The sequence below is a fragment of the Arvicola amphibius genome, chromosome 17, assembly GCF_903992535.2.
Source record: "Arvicola amphibius chromosome 17, mArvAmp1.2, whole genome shotgun sequence".
Classification (NCBI taxonomy): Eukaryota; Metazoa; Chordata; class Mammalia; order Rodentia; family Cricetidae; genus Arvicola; species Arvicola amphibius.
Window position 1 is genome coordinate 32,927,737 of NC_052063.2, and position 19,057 is coordinate 32,946,793.

General features: G+C 48.8%; 1 protein-coding gene across 1 annotated transcript; it reads left to right on the forward strand.

The window, feature by feature from the left end:
* Positions 1-2,230: 2,230 nt before the first annotated feature.
* Positions 2,231-18,068, forward strand: Pip4k2c (phosphatidylinositol-5-phosphate 4-kinase type 2 gamma). Its single transcript, XM_038315021.2, has 10 exons — positions 2,231-2,484; positions 4,879-4,976; positions 7,125-7,221; positions 7,854-7,997; positions 13,875-14,021; positions 14,209-14,247; positions 14,715-14,828; positions 15,149-15,416; positions 15,721-15,824; positions 15,963-18,068. Exons 1-10 carry the CDS (start codon positions 2,311-2,313, stop codon positions 16,041-16,043), a joined length of 1,266 nt encoding a protein of 421 aa, XP_038170949.1. The 5' UTR covers positions 2,231-2,310; the 3' UTR covers positions 16,044-18,068.
* The last annotated feature ends 989 nt before the right edge of the window (positions 18,069-19,057 follow it).

Here is a 19,057-nt window from a genome sequence, read left to right on the forward strand (position 1 = left end):
CAGTCCGTGTTCTTGACCCCTGGACAGCTCTGCAGCCATGTTCCCCCCACCCTCCGCTTTGTTGTGTAGCTCAGACTGGCCTTGAGGTTGAGATCCTCCTGCCTCTGCCTCCCAAGCGCTGTGATTACAAGTGTCTGCTACCATTCCTAGCCATACCAGCTTCTCCTTTTTTCTCTTGATTTCTTGATTTCATGTGCATGGGCGTTTAGCCTGTTTGCATGGACGTGTGCTACACGTGTGCCTGGTGCCTGAGGAAGTCGGAAGGCAGCCTCGGATCCTGTGGGAGCAGATACAGTTCTGAGTAAACATGTATTGTTGACACAGGCACGACCATGCCAGGATCTCCAGTGCCTCGGGCTCCTGGGAAAGGTGAACCCTTGCCTGGGCGAGGCTCAGAAGCATGACAAAGCCTTGCTTTGGTCTAAGAACAAGTGTTTAGGACTTCCTGACCAATGTGGGCAACAGTTAGCAGCAGCAGCTTCCTCCCGCAGCCGGGGACTCATTCTCAACATCTTCCTTTCCCTCAAATAGCACATTCTCCTGGAATTTTTCCAAATAGCCTCGAACTACATTTATTTATTCCTGTGCCTTTTTATTTATGGTGGAGCTGGGGACTGAACCCAGGTCTCACATGTGCTAGGCAAACACTGCATCACTGAGAGACACTTCCAGCCTCAAACTGTGCATCTGCAGATGTCATTCCCTCCTTACTGCTTCAGTTTACCATCAGTACACAATTTTTTTTTTGTTTTGCCTTTTTTGTTTGTTGTTTGTTTTTGTTTTTCGAGTCAGGGGTTCTTGTAGCTTTGGAGCCTGTCCTGGAACTCGCTCTTGTAGACCAGGCTGGCCTCGAACTCACAGAGATCTGCCTGTCTCTGTCTCCCAAGTGCTGGGATTAAAGGCATGTGCCACCACCACCTGGCAATACACAAATTTTTGCAGCATTTATCATCCACTGGAATGTCTGAGTCATCCTAATAAACACAAAGCAGCGTAAACCACCAAGGGTCACCAGTGTCCACCTCCCTTATGTCTGTGTCATCTGTGTCTTCCCAACTTGTTCTGAAGTGACAGCCACTTTAGTATAGACAACACAGCAGAATGCATCGCTTCTGGTGTGCTGCTCTTGGCTGGGAGGCTTTTAATGGCTCTCTCTCTCTCTCTCTCTCTCTCTCTCTCTCTCTCTCTCTCTCTCTCTCTCTCTCTCTCTCTCTCTCTCTCTCTCCTCAGGGTTTCTCTGTGTAGCCCTGGCTGCCTGGAACTCACTCTGTAGACCAGGCTGGCCTTGAACTCAAAACTCTTCCTCTTCCTGCTTCTGGCTCCCAAGTGTTTGAATTAAGGGAGTGTGCCACCACCGTCCAGCTGGACTTAGTTTTCTATGGTCAGATCCTCTTGGAAGGTCCCCTCTCTGTGGTTCGCACTGCCCGGCACACAGTTTTAGCACAGTCCCTGTCTCTTAATAGTGCAACCTTCTCCTGGCTAGTCAGTGTCTTTAAACTTTTAATTCCTCTAGGGTGGGAGTTTTCCTCTGTTCCAATCAGAGGAGAATCAGCCTGAAGAACGGTAGTGGGTTCAACTTACATCCTCAACAAATACTTGTTGAATAAATGAATTAATGAACAAATTCAAAAGACATTGGGCCATGAGTAAAAACTTCAGATTTCCAGATGAAGAAATGAATCAGCGGTTAAGAGCACTGGATGCTCTTTCAGAGGACCAGGTTGGATTCCCAGTGTACATGTGGATCGCAACCACCCACAACTCCAGTTCTAGGGGATCCGACGCCCTCCTCTGGCCTCTGCTGGCACTGCACTTACATCGCCTGTCAAGCACCTATATATAGAAAACAATTTAAAAAAATATATATTTAAGTTTGCCATGTCTGTTCTTTCGCAACCCCAACTTCATTGAGGATCAACCCACACCTCCATGATACCCACACTTGGTATGAGGATGAGACAGGGGGATAGCAAGTTTGAAGCCAGCTTGGACTCAGCAAGGAGACCCGCCTTTGGCGTTTGTCCCAGGGCAGACCATACTCACTAAAAACTGGACAGAACCGGAAAGAAGCACGGTCTGCACAGCGCTGAGGAGGGCCGACCCTGCATCCCTGCGAGCACAGGCGCCAGGTGACAGCCGCGCGGCCGAGGAGGGGCGGAGCCAGCCCCTCTGGCCCCGCCCCTCCCCGGCCGCGCGCCCGCGGGCGGGCCTCCGGTCACGTGACGGCTGCGCAGGTGAGCAGCGCTTCCGGGTCGGGCTTCGGAGTCGCGGCCGGCTCCCGCTTTCACTCGCTCGGGTGCGCGGGAGACTATGGCGTCCTCCTCCGTCCCTCCCGCCACCGCACCCTCAGCTGCTGGAGGCCCCGGCCCAGGATTCGGCTTTGCCTCCAAAACCAAGAAAAAGCATTTCGTGCAGCAGAAAGTGAAGGTGTTCCGGGCCGCCGACCCGCTGGTGGGCGTGTTCCTGTGGGGCGTCGCCCACTCGGTAAGAACCAGCCCGGGACCCCAGCTCCTGCCCCTCGACCTGGGTCACCTGGGTCCGGCGTCCAAAGCTCCTCGCGCTGCCACCTCTCCCCTGCCCAGGTTCCCAGCGCATCATTCCCCCGGGTCCCTCAGGGCTGCCTTCTGGTTGTAGACCCTTGTCTCTCCCTCTGTCCTTTACTCCTCCCCTAGAGTTCCATGTTCTCCACCTGAAATCCAGCTCTGTTCCTTGGACTCCTTCCTGCCGGGTCCACCCTCAGGCTACAGGGACTGGCCAGAATCCGGCTCCAGCCAGAGGGACATTAAGGGGAGTGGCTCTAAAGGGTTGTTGGTGAGGTCCGGGTGCGAGAGTGCGTGAAGCGTGTCGGGGTACTACTGCCTGGCGAAGGAAGTAGTTGGCTTTCCTCTCCACCTTGCTTTCTAGCCCCCAGTGCTTGACTTTCGAGCCTTGGCTTTGTCTGGGGAAAGCTCTGAGCTTTTTGGATCTTCTAACCCTGCTTGCCCTTTCCAGAGACTGCATTTCAGACAAGCCGCCCAGCTCTGACCCTAAGGGATGCACTCACTCAGGACGTAATGCATGTATACATTTGGTCTTAGCTGTATCCCACTGTTGGATGGAATGATGATGATGATATTTGGTGTAAATGAAGTAAATTGTAACCTAGGGAAAGGCTGAGGAGCTGTGATCCTAGGGTCCTATTTGTGAGCTTTGGAACCCCGAAAAGGACTCGGAAGGATGCAGCTTGGGGAAGAGGCTGAGGAGTCCAGTATCTTCCTAGTGAAGCGTAGCTGGTTTTCTCCTTTCTCAGCTGGGGAGTAGGAGGCCGGGGTGGGCTTCAGCTTGACAGCGACTATTTTGGTTATCAGCTTTGAGTGGTAGTCATGATACGGGTGTGGAGGTATAAGGGGGTGCGGAAGACTGTCGCGTTCTTAATTTGTAACCGGAACATGACTGGTGGTCAGTTGGCTCCCTTTTGCCTTTGCTGCTCTCTCAGCAGTGATGTCTTTAGTGAGCATTCCGAGGTCCTTGTGGGTAAGACTAATGGAAACAGGGCTGCTTCCCTCGAGGTCCTTTCCAGGTGACTTCCCATCCTTGTGGGACACACACAAGGGAGGGTTTTCCTTTGGTAAGAATTGGAGGAGTCACCTGTAAGACCCGCCTCATGCTCTTGAGGTTAAAATACTTTAACTTCAGAGCCCCACTTCCCAGCCTGCACACTCGTACCTCAAGTGTGTAGAGCCGAGAGATTCCTTGAACATATGCCTTCGCGATGATTCAGCCTGCTTAGCAGGTGGCGAGGAGGGGGCAGGAAGAGCAGTAGCTGACTTTAAGCTGGGAATCTCAAGTGGTTTTTTTTGTTCCTCTTTTCCCTGGAGAAACATGTCCTGTCCTCCTTTCTCCCGGGGACCAGAGCGGTCGCACGCTCTCCGGCATGTGGGATTTAGGTTAGACCGTAAGCTTTGTTAAATAGTGATCACGGAAGGGGAGACAAGACGTTTATCTATCCATTTCATAAACAATTCGTGTGCCAGACACTGTGCTAAGCATCTAAAAGTCAGGCCATTAGGATGGGCCCTTGCCCTTGAAGAGCTCAAAGCTAGGAGGAGGGACTTACGTAAGCTGGGGATTAGAGTCCTATCACAAATGAACTATTAGAGGCAGGTAAGGGGGGGGGCATAGTAACCCCAAGGAGAAAGAATGACTAGGTTTCTACCCTGAATTCACACAAGTCCTGGGGACTGAGGAGAGATGCTGCCTTTATCCTTCCTCTTGTTGGTTGACACCCACTTAGGGGGCAGACCCCTAACGAGTGTGTGTAGCGTGTATATACCGTGACAGTGTTCATCTCCCCAGAGATCAACTAGCTCTTCTTCCTTGACTTTCTGCCTAGGCCGGTGGGCACCTACTGCCGAGATCTGGGTCAGAGTGATCTGGAATATCCTCCTCCTAAAGAGTTAGTCAGGGTATAGGGGCACTGTATATAGTCAGGTATTCCGTCCTGCTGTTGAGACCCCCAGAGTCCCATGAACTCTCTGCACTTAAATGCCTTTTCTTTCCCCTAACAAAGCATGTAACTGTCTTGGTTTTTTGGTTTGTTTCTTCCCTGATTTTTTTTCTAGAATTTCTCACAACTTTAAAAATAGTCCTGATTGCTTGCAGGGCTTGCCAAATATAAAGTGGCTGTTGTGAGCATGAAGTTCCTTGGGGGTGGGGGTGTGAGGAGCCGGGTGAGGGTGGCTGGTGTCTGTACTCGGGCAGCCGACGTCTAGGCTACTTCTCTCACTTCTTGCAGATGTGCTGCCGAGGCTGTTAGGAATGAGGTTTGCGCTGCTCGCTCTTGACTCTGGTCTAGGCCCAGCGTCTCACCGTCTCCCCCCTTGTGCTTTGGCTCCTCAGATCAATGAGCTCAGCCAGGTGCCTCCTCCGGTGATGTTATTGCCAGATGACTTTAAGGCTAGCTCCAAGATCAAGGTCAACAATCACCTCTTCCACAGGTCAGTGGTCTTCACCCTTCTTGGGGAAATTTAGAAAGGTGTGGCAGGGGGTCAGTGGGATGGCTGCCAAGCCCTGGGAGAAGAGTTCAACATCCTGGAGAGACGGCTCAGTGGTCAAGAGCACTGCTTGCTCTTCCAAAGGTCCTGAGTTCAATTCCCAGCAACTGCATGGTGGCTCATAACCATCTGTAATGAGATCTGGTGCCCTCTTCTGGCCTGCAGGCATACATGCAGACTGAGAATACTGTATACATAATAAATAAATAAATTAAAAAAAAAAGAGTTCAGCATCTGGAACCCACCTGGTGGGAGGAGAGAAGTGACACACAGGCTGCCCGCTGACCTCATGAGCTTTGTGCCACACACGTACCTACACTCACACACTAGACAGAACCCAGGCCTGGTAGAGTACGCCTTTAATTTTAGCACTCAGAAAAAAGAGGCAGGCAGATCTCTGTGAGTTCAGCCAGGGCTACACAGTGAGGCCCTTCCTCAAAGACACACAGACACACACACACACACACACACAGAGAGAGAGAGAGAGAGAGAGAGAGAGAGAGAGAGAGAGAGAGAGAGAGAGAGAGAGAGAACAGGAAATAGTTTTAAAATGTTAAGTGAGTTGAAGATTTTAGGTGTAGAAGTCAATTTTTACAAGTTTACAGTTTTTGCAAATTTTATAGTCTCACATCCATTCTAAAGCAAAAGTTCAGTTTTGTGAGAAACAAACAAATAAACAAAAACATCTAAAGGCCAACAGATGGCTCAGTAGGTAAGGGCTGTAGCTAACCAAACCCGACAACCTGAATTTAGTCCCTAGGACAGACAGACAGACAGACAGACAGACACACACACACACACACACGTGCGTGTGCATGAACACATATAGATAGATAGATAGATAGATAGATAGATAGATAGATAGATAGATGAATGTGGTACATTAATCCCAGCACTCAGGAGGCAGAGGCAGGCAGATCTCTGTGAGTTCCAGGCCAGCCTGGTCTGCATACCAAGCTACAGGACAGTCAGGACTCCTAAGAGAACCTGCCTTAAAAATAACCTATAAATAAATTAATTTAAAAATTTGAAATGTAAATATTTCCAGAGTTACTTACGTTCTCATATGTGCACCTTTTATCTTCTGGTCGGTCCATCAGATAAATACATTGGGATTCAGTTGCCTTTATCAATCCCTTCTGGTAGGGATTCTGTGAAAAATAATTGAGACCTCTAACCCCCTTCAGTACAAGGTGACCACTCGAAGTATCAGTAGACACTGCCAAGTTTAGGATATTCCTCCCAAGCTTGAGATTTAAGAGATGCTGCTGTTTGGATGCACAGTAAGCCCCTGTTCTCCTTAAACCATCTATCAGCTGCACGGCCTGTCCTAGGCGGGTCACTCGGGCACTCTGAGGCCGTCTTCCTTGCTATAGGATGCTAACAGTGTGTCCTGGAAAGTGCTCAAGGAGCCAGTGATGGTGAGAAGACGAGTTGCTATAGGATGCTAACAGTGTATCCTGGAAAGTGCTCAAGGAGCCAGTGATGGTGAGAAGATGAGGCAGGAGCATCAGGGTTCAAGGCCAGCCTCTGTTGCATAACATTTCGGTTAACTCTGCCTCAAGAAAACTAAGACAACAAGTAAAGTTGGGGCTGGGGAGATAGCTCAGCAGCAGAGAGCACCTGTGCAGCAGGCATTGAGACCAGAACCCTGTTCCTCACTTAAAACTGGGCATAGCTGTGTGTTTCCATTTTCCCAGCATTGGAGAAGGCAGAGGGAAGTGGATCCTGGGAACTTGCTGGCCGCCCAGCCTATAAGAAATTGCTTTGGGTTCAATCTCAAAGCAATAAGGTGGGGAGGGGCAATAGAGGAAGACACTGGACATCATCCTCTGGACTCCATATTTGAGCACACAGGTGTGTGCATCCACACACTCAAGTGTACCACACACGCACACGCTTGAGCACACTCTCCACCCAAATAAAGACAATAGCTAACTAAGTAAATATGTAACAGGGTTTTGTGAGAATTAAATCAGGCAGTAGCGCGATGGTTATAACAATTGTTTATAAAGTAATACTTTATAAACAGCCAGGTTTCAATGAGTGAAGAGTGAGTCTTTTTGCTTACTTTGAACACCTGTATTTCAGAGAAAACCTGCCCAGTCATTTCAAGTTCAAGGAATATTGTCCCCAGGTCTTCAGGAACCTCCGTGACCGATTTGGCATTGATGATCAGGACTACTTGGTGAGAGCCTGTTCTGGGGTGAGGGTAGTCCCCAACCACCAGAGTGTCTGTTGTGGGGTGAGGGTAGTCCCCAACCACTAGAGTGTCTGTTGTGGGGTGAGGGTAGTCCCTAGCAACCAGAGAGCCTGTTGTGGGGTAAGGGTAGTCCCCAGCAACTGGAGAGTCTATTGGACAGTTATGTTTAGAGAACCAAGAGCCTTGGTTAATACCGTTGTGTCGTGGGCATCTTTGAAAATGTAATGAGATGGATCGAGCTGTCCTGGGGAAACAGGATACACACACACACACACACACACACACACACATTTATGCATTTAGAGTTTTACATTTGGTTTCATTCAGTCACGTGTGGTAACACAGGTAGGAATGCCTGAATCTCTTTCCCTGGATTTCTTGCCTTTTAGTTATTTATTGTGGGTACAGGTGGCTTTAGTGAATGTGTGTTTCTGGAAGTGGTTGTGTTCTTCCACCCTGTGGGTCCTGGGGTTTAATTCGGGTCGCCAGGCTTGGGAAGCATTGCGACAGGTGCTGCTGCAGTTTCATCCCACTCTGAGAAGCAGTTGTTGGCCATTGTCCTCCTGTCTTCTAGAAAGCGGAGAGTGCACGTGCTTACAGCCATTCTTTGTCTCTAGGTGTCCCTTACTCGAAGCCCCCCGAGCGAAAGCGAAGGCAGTGATGGTCGATTTCTGATCTCCTATGACCGCACGCTAGTCATCAAAGAAGTGTCCAGCGAGGACATCGCGGACATGCACAGCAACCTGTCCAACTACCACCAGGTCAGCCTCTCCCGCCTTCCTCCTCCTCCCTGCGAGCTGTGCGTCTCCCCCGGAAGCACTGGGTCTTCTTTGTGAAAACTTAAGAGTTGCAGGAACACTGACCCGGCCTCTTCCTGCCTGCTTGTGTTTGATTTAGTAGAAGACATGGTGTGTCCCTTCCCATTTGGCACCCATCATCTTAAGCCACCGTTTCTTTGCTTATTTTTTTGTACATGAGCTTGGAGGTCAGAGGACACCTTTCTAGAGTTGGCCATCCTTCCTTCCACCATGTGGGTTCCAGGGACCAAACCCACGCTGTCATGCTTGGTGGCAAATGCTTGTACCCACTGAGCCACCTCACTGGCCCCCAGGGATGGATTCTTTTTTCAGTTTATTATTATTTTATGTTTATGGGTGTTTTGCCTGTATGTATGTGTGTGTATGTGCCTGGTGCCCTCAGAGGCCTGAAGAGGGTGTCAAATCTCCTAGAACTGCCAGTTAGGTGCTCAGAATCAGCCCAGGTCCTCTGCAAGAGCAGCCAGTGCTCTTAACTGCTGAGCCATTGCTCTAGTCCCTGATACTTTTTTAATTAAACTTTTTATTTTTAACCTGAGTGTGGTGGCGCACACTCTTAATCCCAGCACTTGGGAGGTAGAGGCAGGTGGATCTTTGAGTTCAAGGCCAGCCTGGTCTATGGAGTGAGTTTCAGGACAGTCAGGGCTACACAGAGAAACCTTGTCTCGATAAAATATATGTGTCTTACATTTGATTATTTACTGGGGGTGCACACATGCTACAGTGTGCTTCTGGAGGTCAGATAGCTCAGGGAGTTGGCTTTCTCCGTTTATCATCTGGGCTCCAGGGATTGAGTTCAAGCTGGCAGGCTTAGGCAAAAGCACTTGTAGCTGCAGAGCCGTGGTGCCAACCCCAGCCCTGGTCTTTGTAGCTGCAGAGCCGTGGTGCCAACCCCAGCGCTGGTTTGAGTGACTAGAAGTAGAGGTTAGCCACTGGACAAGGTGGCAGAGGGCACTCTAGGCAGGGGGTGTATTTGTTAAAGCACGGAACCGTGAAGTGTTCAGTGCTAGGAAACTGCGGGAATCCCAGTGCGGCTGCGATGTGTGATGTTAGGAAAATTAAACTAGAGCCAAACTGTGGGAGGGCCTGTAAGTCACAGAGAAATTCGGGCTTTATCTGAAGGTAGTTTTCGGGGAACTGGGATGTCTAGTGTTTAGAAATGAAGGGCTGGAGCCGGGCGGTGGTGGCGCACGCCTTTAATCCCAGCACTCGGGAGGCAGAGGCAGGCGGATCTCTGTGAGTTCGAGGCCAGCCTGGTCTACAAGAGCTAGTTCCAGGACAGGCTCCAAAGCCACAGAGAAACCCTGTCTCGAAAAACCAAAAAAAAAAAAAAAAAAAAGAAAAAAAGAAAAGAAATGAAGGGCTGGGCGTGCAGCTCACACCTAGCATATGTGAGGCCTACGTTCTGTCCTCAGTACTGTAGACAGAAGAAGAGAGAGAGAAGACGTCTAGAATGTCCCTCTGACAGCATATGAGGGTATACTCGGGGGTGCTGAGAGTGGAGGTGTCGATTTTAGTGTGAGAAGAGAGTGAGGAGCATCTGCAGGAGAATGCACGGGCATGGGAGACCTGTGAGGACGCTGGGACTCAAGGCAAAGGAGCCTCCGAGTGCTCGGCACCACCTGTCAACAACGGGAAACAGAAAGGAGCAGGCTTCTGGGGAAAGATAGTGTGGGTTTGGATGTGGTTTATGCAGTTCATCCCGATTTCAGATGTCCATGAGATGACTAGGCTGTGGGCTGAGAATTCAGAAGAATAGACTAGGGGTGTCATTTTAGGAGTTTTACGTAAGTAAGGGCTCATTAAAACCATTCATCACCACTTAACATCACTGTGGTTTTGAAGGGAAGAATATGAAGACACACACACAAATAAATAAAAATAAATCTTTCTTAAAAATACAAATTTTCGGGCTGGAGAGATGGCTCAGAGGTTAAGAGCACTGCCTGCTCTTCCAAAGGTCCTGAGTTCAATTCCCAGCAACCACATGGTGGCTCACAACCATCTGTAATGGGGTCTGGTGCCCTCTTCTGGCCTGAAGGCATACACACAGACAGAATATTGTATACATAATAAATAAATAAATAGATAGATAGATAAATAAATAAATAAATATTAAAAAATACAAATTTTCGCCAGGTGAGGTGGCACACACCTTTTCCCAGCACTCAGGAAGCAGAGGCAAGCAGATCTCTGAGAGTTCGAAGCCAGCCTGGTCTACAGAGTGAGTTTCAGGACAGCCAGAGCTTTTACACAGAGAAATCCTGTCTCAAAAAAACAAAAATACAGGCTGGAGAGATGGCTTAGTGGTTAAGAGCACTGCCTGCTCTTCCAAAGGTCCTGAGTTCAATTCCCAGCAACCACATGGTGGCTCACAGCCATTTATAATGAGATATGGTGCCTTCTTCTGGCCTGCAGGCATACATGCAGACAGAATTCTGAGAATACTGTACACGTAATAAATAAATAAATAAATAGATGGATAAGTAAATAAATAAATAAATAGAAACTAAAAATACATAAATATAGAATAAAATACAAATTTTAAGGGACAAGTAAAGTGCCCATGAAGGAGATTAAGTGGGGGTGGGCACTGTGAATTTAAAGTGTGGGTGGCAGTGTGCATTATTAATGCCCCAAGTACCTCCAGAAAGGACTTAAGGACAGGAGGCCACCAGAGGAGATCGGGTCGAGGAGAGGCCGAGGAGCAGGTGCACAGCTGGAATAATCCCCACCAGAGCAGACAGCTGAGGGTCAGGTGCACAGCTGGAATAATCCCCACCAGAGTAGACAGCTGAGGAGTCGAGGGTTGAAATTGGATTTCAGCGATTTAGGGTATTTCCATGAATAAGGGCTTATTTATGGCTTCTAATTTTTTTAAATAAAAAATTTTTGTGACACAGGCGTTGATGGCGCACGCCTTTAATCCCAGCACTCGGGAGGCAGAGGCAGGCGGATCTCTGTGAGTTCGAGGCCAGCGTGGTCTACAAGAGCTAGTTCCAGGACAGACTCCAAAGCTATAGAGAAACCCTGTCTTGAAAAAACAAAACCAAACAAATTTTGTGTACGGGTGTTTTGCCTGCTTATATGTCTGTGTACCACATGTGTGCCTGCTGCCCTTGGAGGCCAGAAGAGTAGATCATATCAGATCCCCTGGAACTGGAGTTACAGACCGGTATGGAACTGGAGTTACAGACCAGTACGGAACTGGAGTTCTGGCCGTGTTGGTGCTGGGAATCGAACCTGAGTCCTCCAGAAGAACAGCCAGTGCTCCTAATTGCTGAGCCACCCTGCAGCTATCTGTTGGCTGTTTCTCTAAGGTTATCTTTTAAGGCAGAGAGAGGTTTTGTTTAGTTTGAGACAGGGTCCCGTGTTCCCCAGGGTGGCTCTGAACCGTGTAGCTGAGGATGACACTGACCCTGTGGATTCCACCTCCCGTTGCTGGAACTATAGGATGTGAGCACCACATGAGCCCTCTGCTGGCTGAGCTCTAGCTCCAGCCCAGAACCAGGTACTGTACCACTCAGCTATACTTCTGGCCCTGAAGTACAGCTTTTCTTCTATTTTCAGGATGGCCTTGAATTTATACCCCTCTCTCCTCAACCCCCCACATTCTGGAATTGCAGACATATAGCACCAAACCCAGATGACGAATTTAAACTGTGGGCTGGAAATGTAGTTTATCTGGTGTAGTGCTTGCCTGGTGTGCACAAAAACCAGCACCATATAAACCAGGCAGAATGGCACATGCTTGTCATCCTAGCATTCAGGAGGTGGAGGGAGGAAGTTCAGAAGTTCAAGGTTATCCTTGACTTTATAGTAAGTTTGAGACTAGCCTGGGCTACCTGAGACCCTGTGTCCGAAAGAAAATAGGTTCCTATAACACCAGCCTTAGGGGATGGAGAGGTGTTGAGGGAGGCTGCTTGTTAGTTCCCCAACCGCCCTGACTCAAAATAATCACACAGAAACTATATTATTTAAATCACTGCTTGTCAATCACTTAAGCATATTGCTAGCTAGCTCTTATATCATAAATTAATCCACTTCTATTAATCTGTATATCATCATGTGGCTGTGGTACAGGTAAAGTTCTGTCCAGAGCTACATGGCTTCTCTCTGACTCTGCCTACTCTCTCTCTCTCTCTATATATATATATATATAGATAGATAGATATAGATATAGATATAGATATAGATCTTCCAGTCTGGCTACATTCTGTTAAGCCATTGTCCGAAAGCAGCTTCTTTATTAACAAATAAAAGCAACACATACACAAAAGGACTTCCCACACCAGAGAGGGGAGGACATTTTAGTAATTTAACAATTACTAATAATTTATTGTTGTATCTTATGTGTACCTTTTACTCACATGTATATTTGTGTACCAAATACATACCTGATGCCTAAAGAGGCCATAAAAGACCTTTTGATCCCCTGGAACCTTATAGGGGTCTTACAGGTTGTTGTAAGCCACCATGTGGGTGCTGGGAATTGAACCCTGGTCCTCTTGAAGATCCATCTCTTCACCCCAAGTGTTTAAGGTCAGCTTACTTGAGGCCAGCCTGCTGACATCTGACTTGACTTAGGAAACAAAGCAAAAATGTTCTGGAGAGATGGCTCACTGGGGAAGAGCACTTCCTGTTCCCCCAGAGCATCTGAACTCTGGTGAAGGCAAGTGGCTCACAGCTGTCTGTAACTCTAGTTCCCAGGGGTTTCTTGGCCTCCTGGGGCATTCACACAGACACAGAAATGGAAAAGTAAAGCATGTGTTGGCGCATGCCTTTAATCTCAGCATCTTTTATTTTTCTTTTTGGTTTTTCAAGACAGGGTTTCTCTGTAGCTTTGGAGCCTTTCCTGGAACTAGTTCTTGTAGGCCAGGCTGGCCTCGAACTCACAGAGATCCTCCTACCTCTGCCTCCCGAGTGCTGGGATTAAAGGCGTGCGCCACCACCGCCCAGCTAATCTTAGCATCTTTGAGTTCAAAGCAGATCTGTGAGTTTGAGGCCAGCTTGATCTACACAGCGAGTTCCAAGACAGCCAGGGTATTGAAACCATATTTCAAAAAACCAAAAAATAAAAAGTGTTTATTTTAAAAAAAAAAAAATCCAAATTAATCGCAAGTCTCCTTGTAGACATGTTATAGGAACCTAGCCCACCAAGAAGCATTGGTTTAGATAAAATCATTTCATCAATAATCTAAGTTTAATTCTGGTTCTGTGGCACTTACACATAGTCCTGGGGGGTTGGAGAGACAGCTCAGCAGTCAGGAGCACTTAGCTGTTCTCCCAGAGGACCCGGGTTTAATTCCCAGCACCCACATGGCAGCTCACAACTGTCTGTAACTCCAGCTCCAGGGGATCTGACACCTTCACACCAATGCACATAAAATAAATTTAAGTGAATTATTAAAAAAGAATCTCCCAAAAGTGGTAAATCTTGAGGAAAAAAAAGTAACAATATCCACCTTCCTCATGAAAATGATAAAGGTAACCAGGCAAAGTGGCTCATTCCTATAATCATAATGCTTAGAAGCCAGAGACAGACCCACCCCAGCCGTGAGACTCGTGTCCGACAGCAAAGGAATGGCAGCGGTGAGAGGTGCTTTCAAATTACGAGAGAATTGCAAATAGAAGAAATCAGGCAGGGCTTCAGAGGCTGGGTGACCAGGACCATTTTTAGGGAGCTGCCACCTCTTGACTTTGCAACCTCTGTGCTTGAGGTTTCCCGCCCGGCTCTGGAGCAGCCGTGCTTAGATTCCTGTCCCTGAGCTGTTTGTGTGTCCTAGCATCTGTCCTTATTCCTTCCTCTCGTTTTCCTCCTAGTACATAGTGAAGTGTCACGGCAACACGCTTCTGCCCCAGTTCCTGGGCATGTACCGAGTCAGTGTAGAAAACGAGGACAGCTACATGCTTGTCATGCGAAATATGTTTAGTCACCGTCTTCCTGTGCACAGGAAGTATGACCTCAAGGTAAGAACAGGAAAACCTGGGCTAAAAGGAAAGGCTTTCTTGGCCTGAGAATGTGGGAAGAGTTGGGAGGGCACTGGGTGATTGCTACTAAAGGAGTGATATAGATTGGACTGCTCGCCTTAGGAACGAACCGGACTTCTGGCTATCCCTGTTAGTTATTTCTTCTAAGTCTGTGGTCTCTCCTCAGGGCTCGCTAGTGTCCCGGGAAGCCAGCGATAAGGAAAAGGTAATATTCCTTGTAGGTGACACTGGATGGGGCGGGTCAGAGGGATTGCTTAGGATAAAGAAGCAATTCTCCATGATGAATGCAGGTCGCCCGCTGTTTATTCTTACCTTAAACTGCTGGAAGGAAAAGAGATACTAAACTACTGATCCGGGGAGCAGCAGGGGTGGCTCACAGCTAACATTGTTTATTCTGTGTTGAAGGTTCGAGGATGGGGGTACCAGGTGTGAAGAGCAAAATGCTCATCCCCATCTCTCACTCTGAGCTCTTGTGCTCAAGTAGCTGTCTTTACTGCAGAAGGGGGAAGAAAAGTCAGTCTGGAGGGCATTGACTGCAGTCCATGAGCAGATAGTGGTGGGCGTGATGGGACAAACAGCTGGCGGAGTCCAGGCTAAGCCTCTGAGTGAGAGAGTCCTGGGTGGGGCAGGGTTCTCTGACACCCTGGGTAAGGGTTATATTCCCTCTTCTAGGTTAAAGAACTGCCTACTCTTAAGGATATGGACTTCCTCAACAAGAACCAGAAAGTGTATATTGGTGAAGAAGAGAAGAAAGTATTTCTGGAGAAGCTGAAGCGTGATGTGGAGGTAAGGATTGGGGTGCTTCCAAGTGCCTTACTTAGTAAAAGAAGAAGAAATGCCTATTGTTTTTGTCATCCATTCATAGTACAAAGTTTTTCTTGTCTTTATTTTTGGGTTCTCTGAATGGGAGGTTGCGGATGAAATAGGAAAAATCCCTAGTGGTGGGGCAGCGAGTTGGGTGGGGCACAAATTCGTGGTGGTGTTCCGTGACCTCAGTTTGTATGCTCCTTTCCCGGAGGGCCCAGAGATCTAGGGAAGGACACACGTGGGTGGTAGCTGGAGCTGGGTGGGAAATCTGGGGTTTCTGATCAGTTTGTGGGTCTCAGTTTCTAGTGCAGCTGAAGATCATGGACTACAGCCTTCTGCTGGGCATCCACGACATCATCCGGGGCTCTGAGCCAGAGGAGGAGGGGCCCGCACGGGAGGACGAGTCAGAGTGGGATGGAGACTGTAACCTGGCCGGACCTCCTGCTCTGGTGGGCTCCTATGGCACCTCCCCCGAGGGCATTGGAGGCTACATCCATTCCCACCGGCCCCTGGGCCCAGGAGAGTTTGAGTCCTTCATCGATGTCTATGCCATCCGGAGTGCTGAGGGTGAGAGAGACCCTGGAAATGTTAAGGGGGTGGTGGGAGTCCTTGGGGGACAGAGACAGGGTGGTGGATGGAGAAGCTGATTAGCTTTTCACAACAAAACTGGCTCCAAGGGGAAAGGAATTGGACTGTCTGTGCCCTGTCCTCATTGCTTTCTCTCTCCCCGGAGGCCCCCCAGAAGGAGGTGTATTTCTTGGGTCTCATTGACCCCTGTCTTCATTGCTTCTCTCTCCCCAGGGGCCCCCCAGAAGGAGGTGTATTTCATGGGTCTCATTGACCCCTGTCTTCATTGCTTCTCTCCCCCCAGGGGCCCCCCAGAAGGAGGTGTATTTCATGGGTCTCATTGACATTCTAACACAGTATGATGCCAAGAAGAAAGCAGCTCATGCAGCCAAAACCGTCAAGCATGGGGTGAGATTCCCCTAAGCCTTTCCTTTCTTGGCCTGACTCTGGAAAGAGAGCCTCTGGTGTCAGAGCAGCAGCTGAGGGAGGACGGAGGTGGGGAAGGTGGCGGGCATCTCACACATTGTTCCTTATTTCTTCTCACAGGCGGGGGCAGAGATCTCTACTGTCCATCCTGAGCAGTATGCTAAGCGATTCCTGGATTTTATTGCCAACATCTTTGCCTAAGAGCCTGCCTGACTCCGTGGTGATTGCTGCTTTATGTTGAAGGTGGTGGGTTCTGAGAGTCTTGGGGGAACTGAATTTGGCTACTACTCCTTCTCTTCTTTGCTAAATTCAGGATGCAGGTTCCTTCCATCCAAATCATTCCATCTTGGCGGATAGGCTTTTCCTGCCCAAGAAATACACTCCTTTCTCCCCTTATCTGCTTTCCTGCCTGCTCTCCCTGCTCCCAAGTAAGCCCTCTTGCTTCATTAGAGTGTTGTTGTTGACTCTCCTAAGTGCCTTGATCTTTGAAAAATATCTTGTTTCTATGAAATAGGAGGAGCTGGGGGTAGGGTTGTTTGCCATCCTCGGGACCTGACTGGACAGTGGACATGACTCAAGCAGCTACCCTGGACGCACTTTGCTGTGTGGAAGAAACTGAATGTCTGGATTTTGCTGATACCTTTATAGGGCTCTTTGTGGCATTCTTCCTTCCTGTAGGCCCTGGAATGGAGGGCTTTCAGGAAACTCCAGATGTGGGTGCAGGCATTCACACATGGACAACCTGGCCTGGAGGTGAAGGTGGGCAGTGGTCAGCAGGCTGGCACCTCCCAGAGGCAGGACCTAAGTGGACTTTTGTGACTATACAGAGAATGGAGAAGGTCCCTGTCATCACTGACTGCTGCTGCCCATTCTCTTCCTCCACCCCACCCCACTTTGACCTGTACCCATGAGTACTTCTGGGTCCAGAGCCCCATGCGGCCAGCAGTGCCCAAGCCTAGGGGCAGGTGTGGGGCCTCTGCTGCTGCACCTCCAGGAACCTTGCACCTTCTCTGGGGGTGGAGCCTTTGGAGGGGAGGCGGACAGGTCAGAGTGCAAGGTTCATTCCCTATTGAAGTTTTCCTTTTTCCTGTCCAGTTACTCCCAAGGTCCCTTTCTAGCTCCATGTGGGTCAGTTTCCATAATTTCAAGAGGTTAGAGATCTTGAGTATGGGAGCATCCCCAGTCCCTGGACATAGGTACCTAGCACACTTTGTCCCCTCTTCTCACACACTTTCTCTAGTTGGATTTGTTATTCTGTTCCCTTCTGCCCCATCTTTCACTGCTAACGTGTCTCCCAGGGGACAGATGGCCTCTTTGTCATCTTCATTTCCCACCCCCAGAGAGGAGTCAGAGCCATAACTCAATCACCCAGTCCCTTCCAAAGATAGCTGAGTTAATGCGTGATATCCTCAGAATGGAGAGGAGCTTAGGCATGGCAGCTCATGCCCGTACAACCCAGCACTCAGGAGGCTGCGGCAGAGTTAGTGAGCCGAGGCTAGCGTGGGCAGCCTGGGCTACAGAGTGAGACATGGTCTCAGGAAAACTAAAAAAAATATGGGTTTGAGCGCTGGAGATTATAACTCAGTTGGTAGAGTGCTTGCCTAGCATGTACAAAGCTCTGGGTTCCATCCCCAGCCTCGTAAACCAGGTGTGGTGGTGCACACCTATAATCTTAGCACTGGGAGATGAAGGCAAGGGGGATCAGGTATTCAAGGTCATCCTCAGTTGCATAGCACTGTTGAGGCCAGCCAAGGATACACGAGACTGTCTTGGGGAAAAAAGATAATGAGATAGATTGTCATTGTCTTTGTCTCTGCCCAGAGCCTTCGGAACCAAGACAGACCTCCACACTCCGGGGGTGGGGGTGGACAGTGCTGTGTAGCTGGCCTGACCAGTCAGTCTCATAAGCCATGAAGGTCCTCAGGGAGAAGCTCCCCTTTCTCCTTTACACCAAAGTAGGCAGCAAAAGGAATGCCCAGTCAGGTGGGAGGGACCTACCTGCTGGACCTCTTCCAGCCCACAGTCACCCTTTCCCCTGTCGATGCAATAAAGCCCTGTGACACCAGCAGCCGTTCTTTAGAACTGGATTCTCTAACCTTGAGGTTGTGTATTATGGGCAGTGTGGTCATCTTCATTTATTGCTTGTTTTCCATCATTTTTATTTTATTAATAAAAATATCTGTATTTACTCCCAATATCACAATAAAATAAATTATTGAATCCTAATCATTCACAAATTTTTTTCCCTTTGAAAATGCTGAGGAATGGCCATGAGTTGGTGGCACATGCCTTTAATTCCAGCACTCGGGAGGCGGAAGGCAGGTGGATCTCTCAGTTCGAGGTCAACCTGGTCTACAAGAGGACAGGTCCCAAAGCTCCAGAGAAACCCTGTCTTGAAAAACAAACAAACAAAAAAATATTGGTCTTCAAGGTGTTATTGGGCTCCCGGGTTTGTGGGAGGTTTCTAAGTGGCTGTGGATTTAGAGGTGTGGAGGAGTGCAGACACGGGAGTGGGAAACATTCCTCAGCTTCGTGGTGATTGAGAAGTAATGGTGTCTAGGAAGGAGTGAGATGAAGCGGCTCTCTTCCCCAGGGCTCTGATTACTCCATCTCTTAACTTCATACGTATCAGCTATTTGGGAAGGAATTCTCTGCTCACCCAGGCTTCCTGGGAAAGCTCTGTACTTAGAGGGCAGGGAGAGTACAGCAGGGTCCTGGGAAAGTGAAGGAGTGACCAGTCCTCTAGTTCAGGGGGGAGGGGATGGAAAGGGGCGGATGACGTGTTTGTTGCTGGTCTGGGAGATTCAGTACGTCTTGGCTGAGGTCTTTTGGCTGGTGGAAAAACCTGGCTTGATGTGGCCCCAGGGAAGCGAGTTGCAGGAGGCGGAGACTGTTCTGCTGGGAAGCGGAGCAGAGCAGAGGTTTTTTTCTTTGGGAATTTTTAACTCTATTTGAGCCACGTACTTGACACCAACACCACCCTAAGCCATTTTATTATTATTATTATTATTATTATTATTATTATTATTATTATTATTATTATTATTAAACTGTTCACTTCGCATTTCGCACCAACCTGTGTCTCTATTTGTGGAAAACTAGTCACCAGTCCCCATCTGGCAACAGGCTGTGGGGGGTCACCGGAGGTAACGCTCTAGAAGGAGGCAGAGTTGAGGGAGGGATGGAAATAGTTTAGTCACAGGGTTTATTGTGTA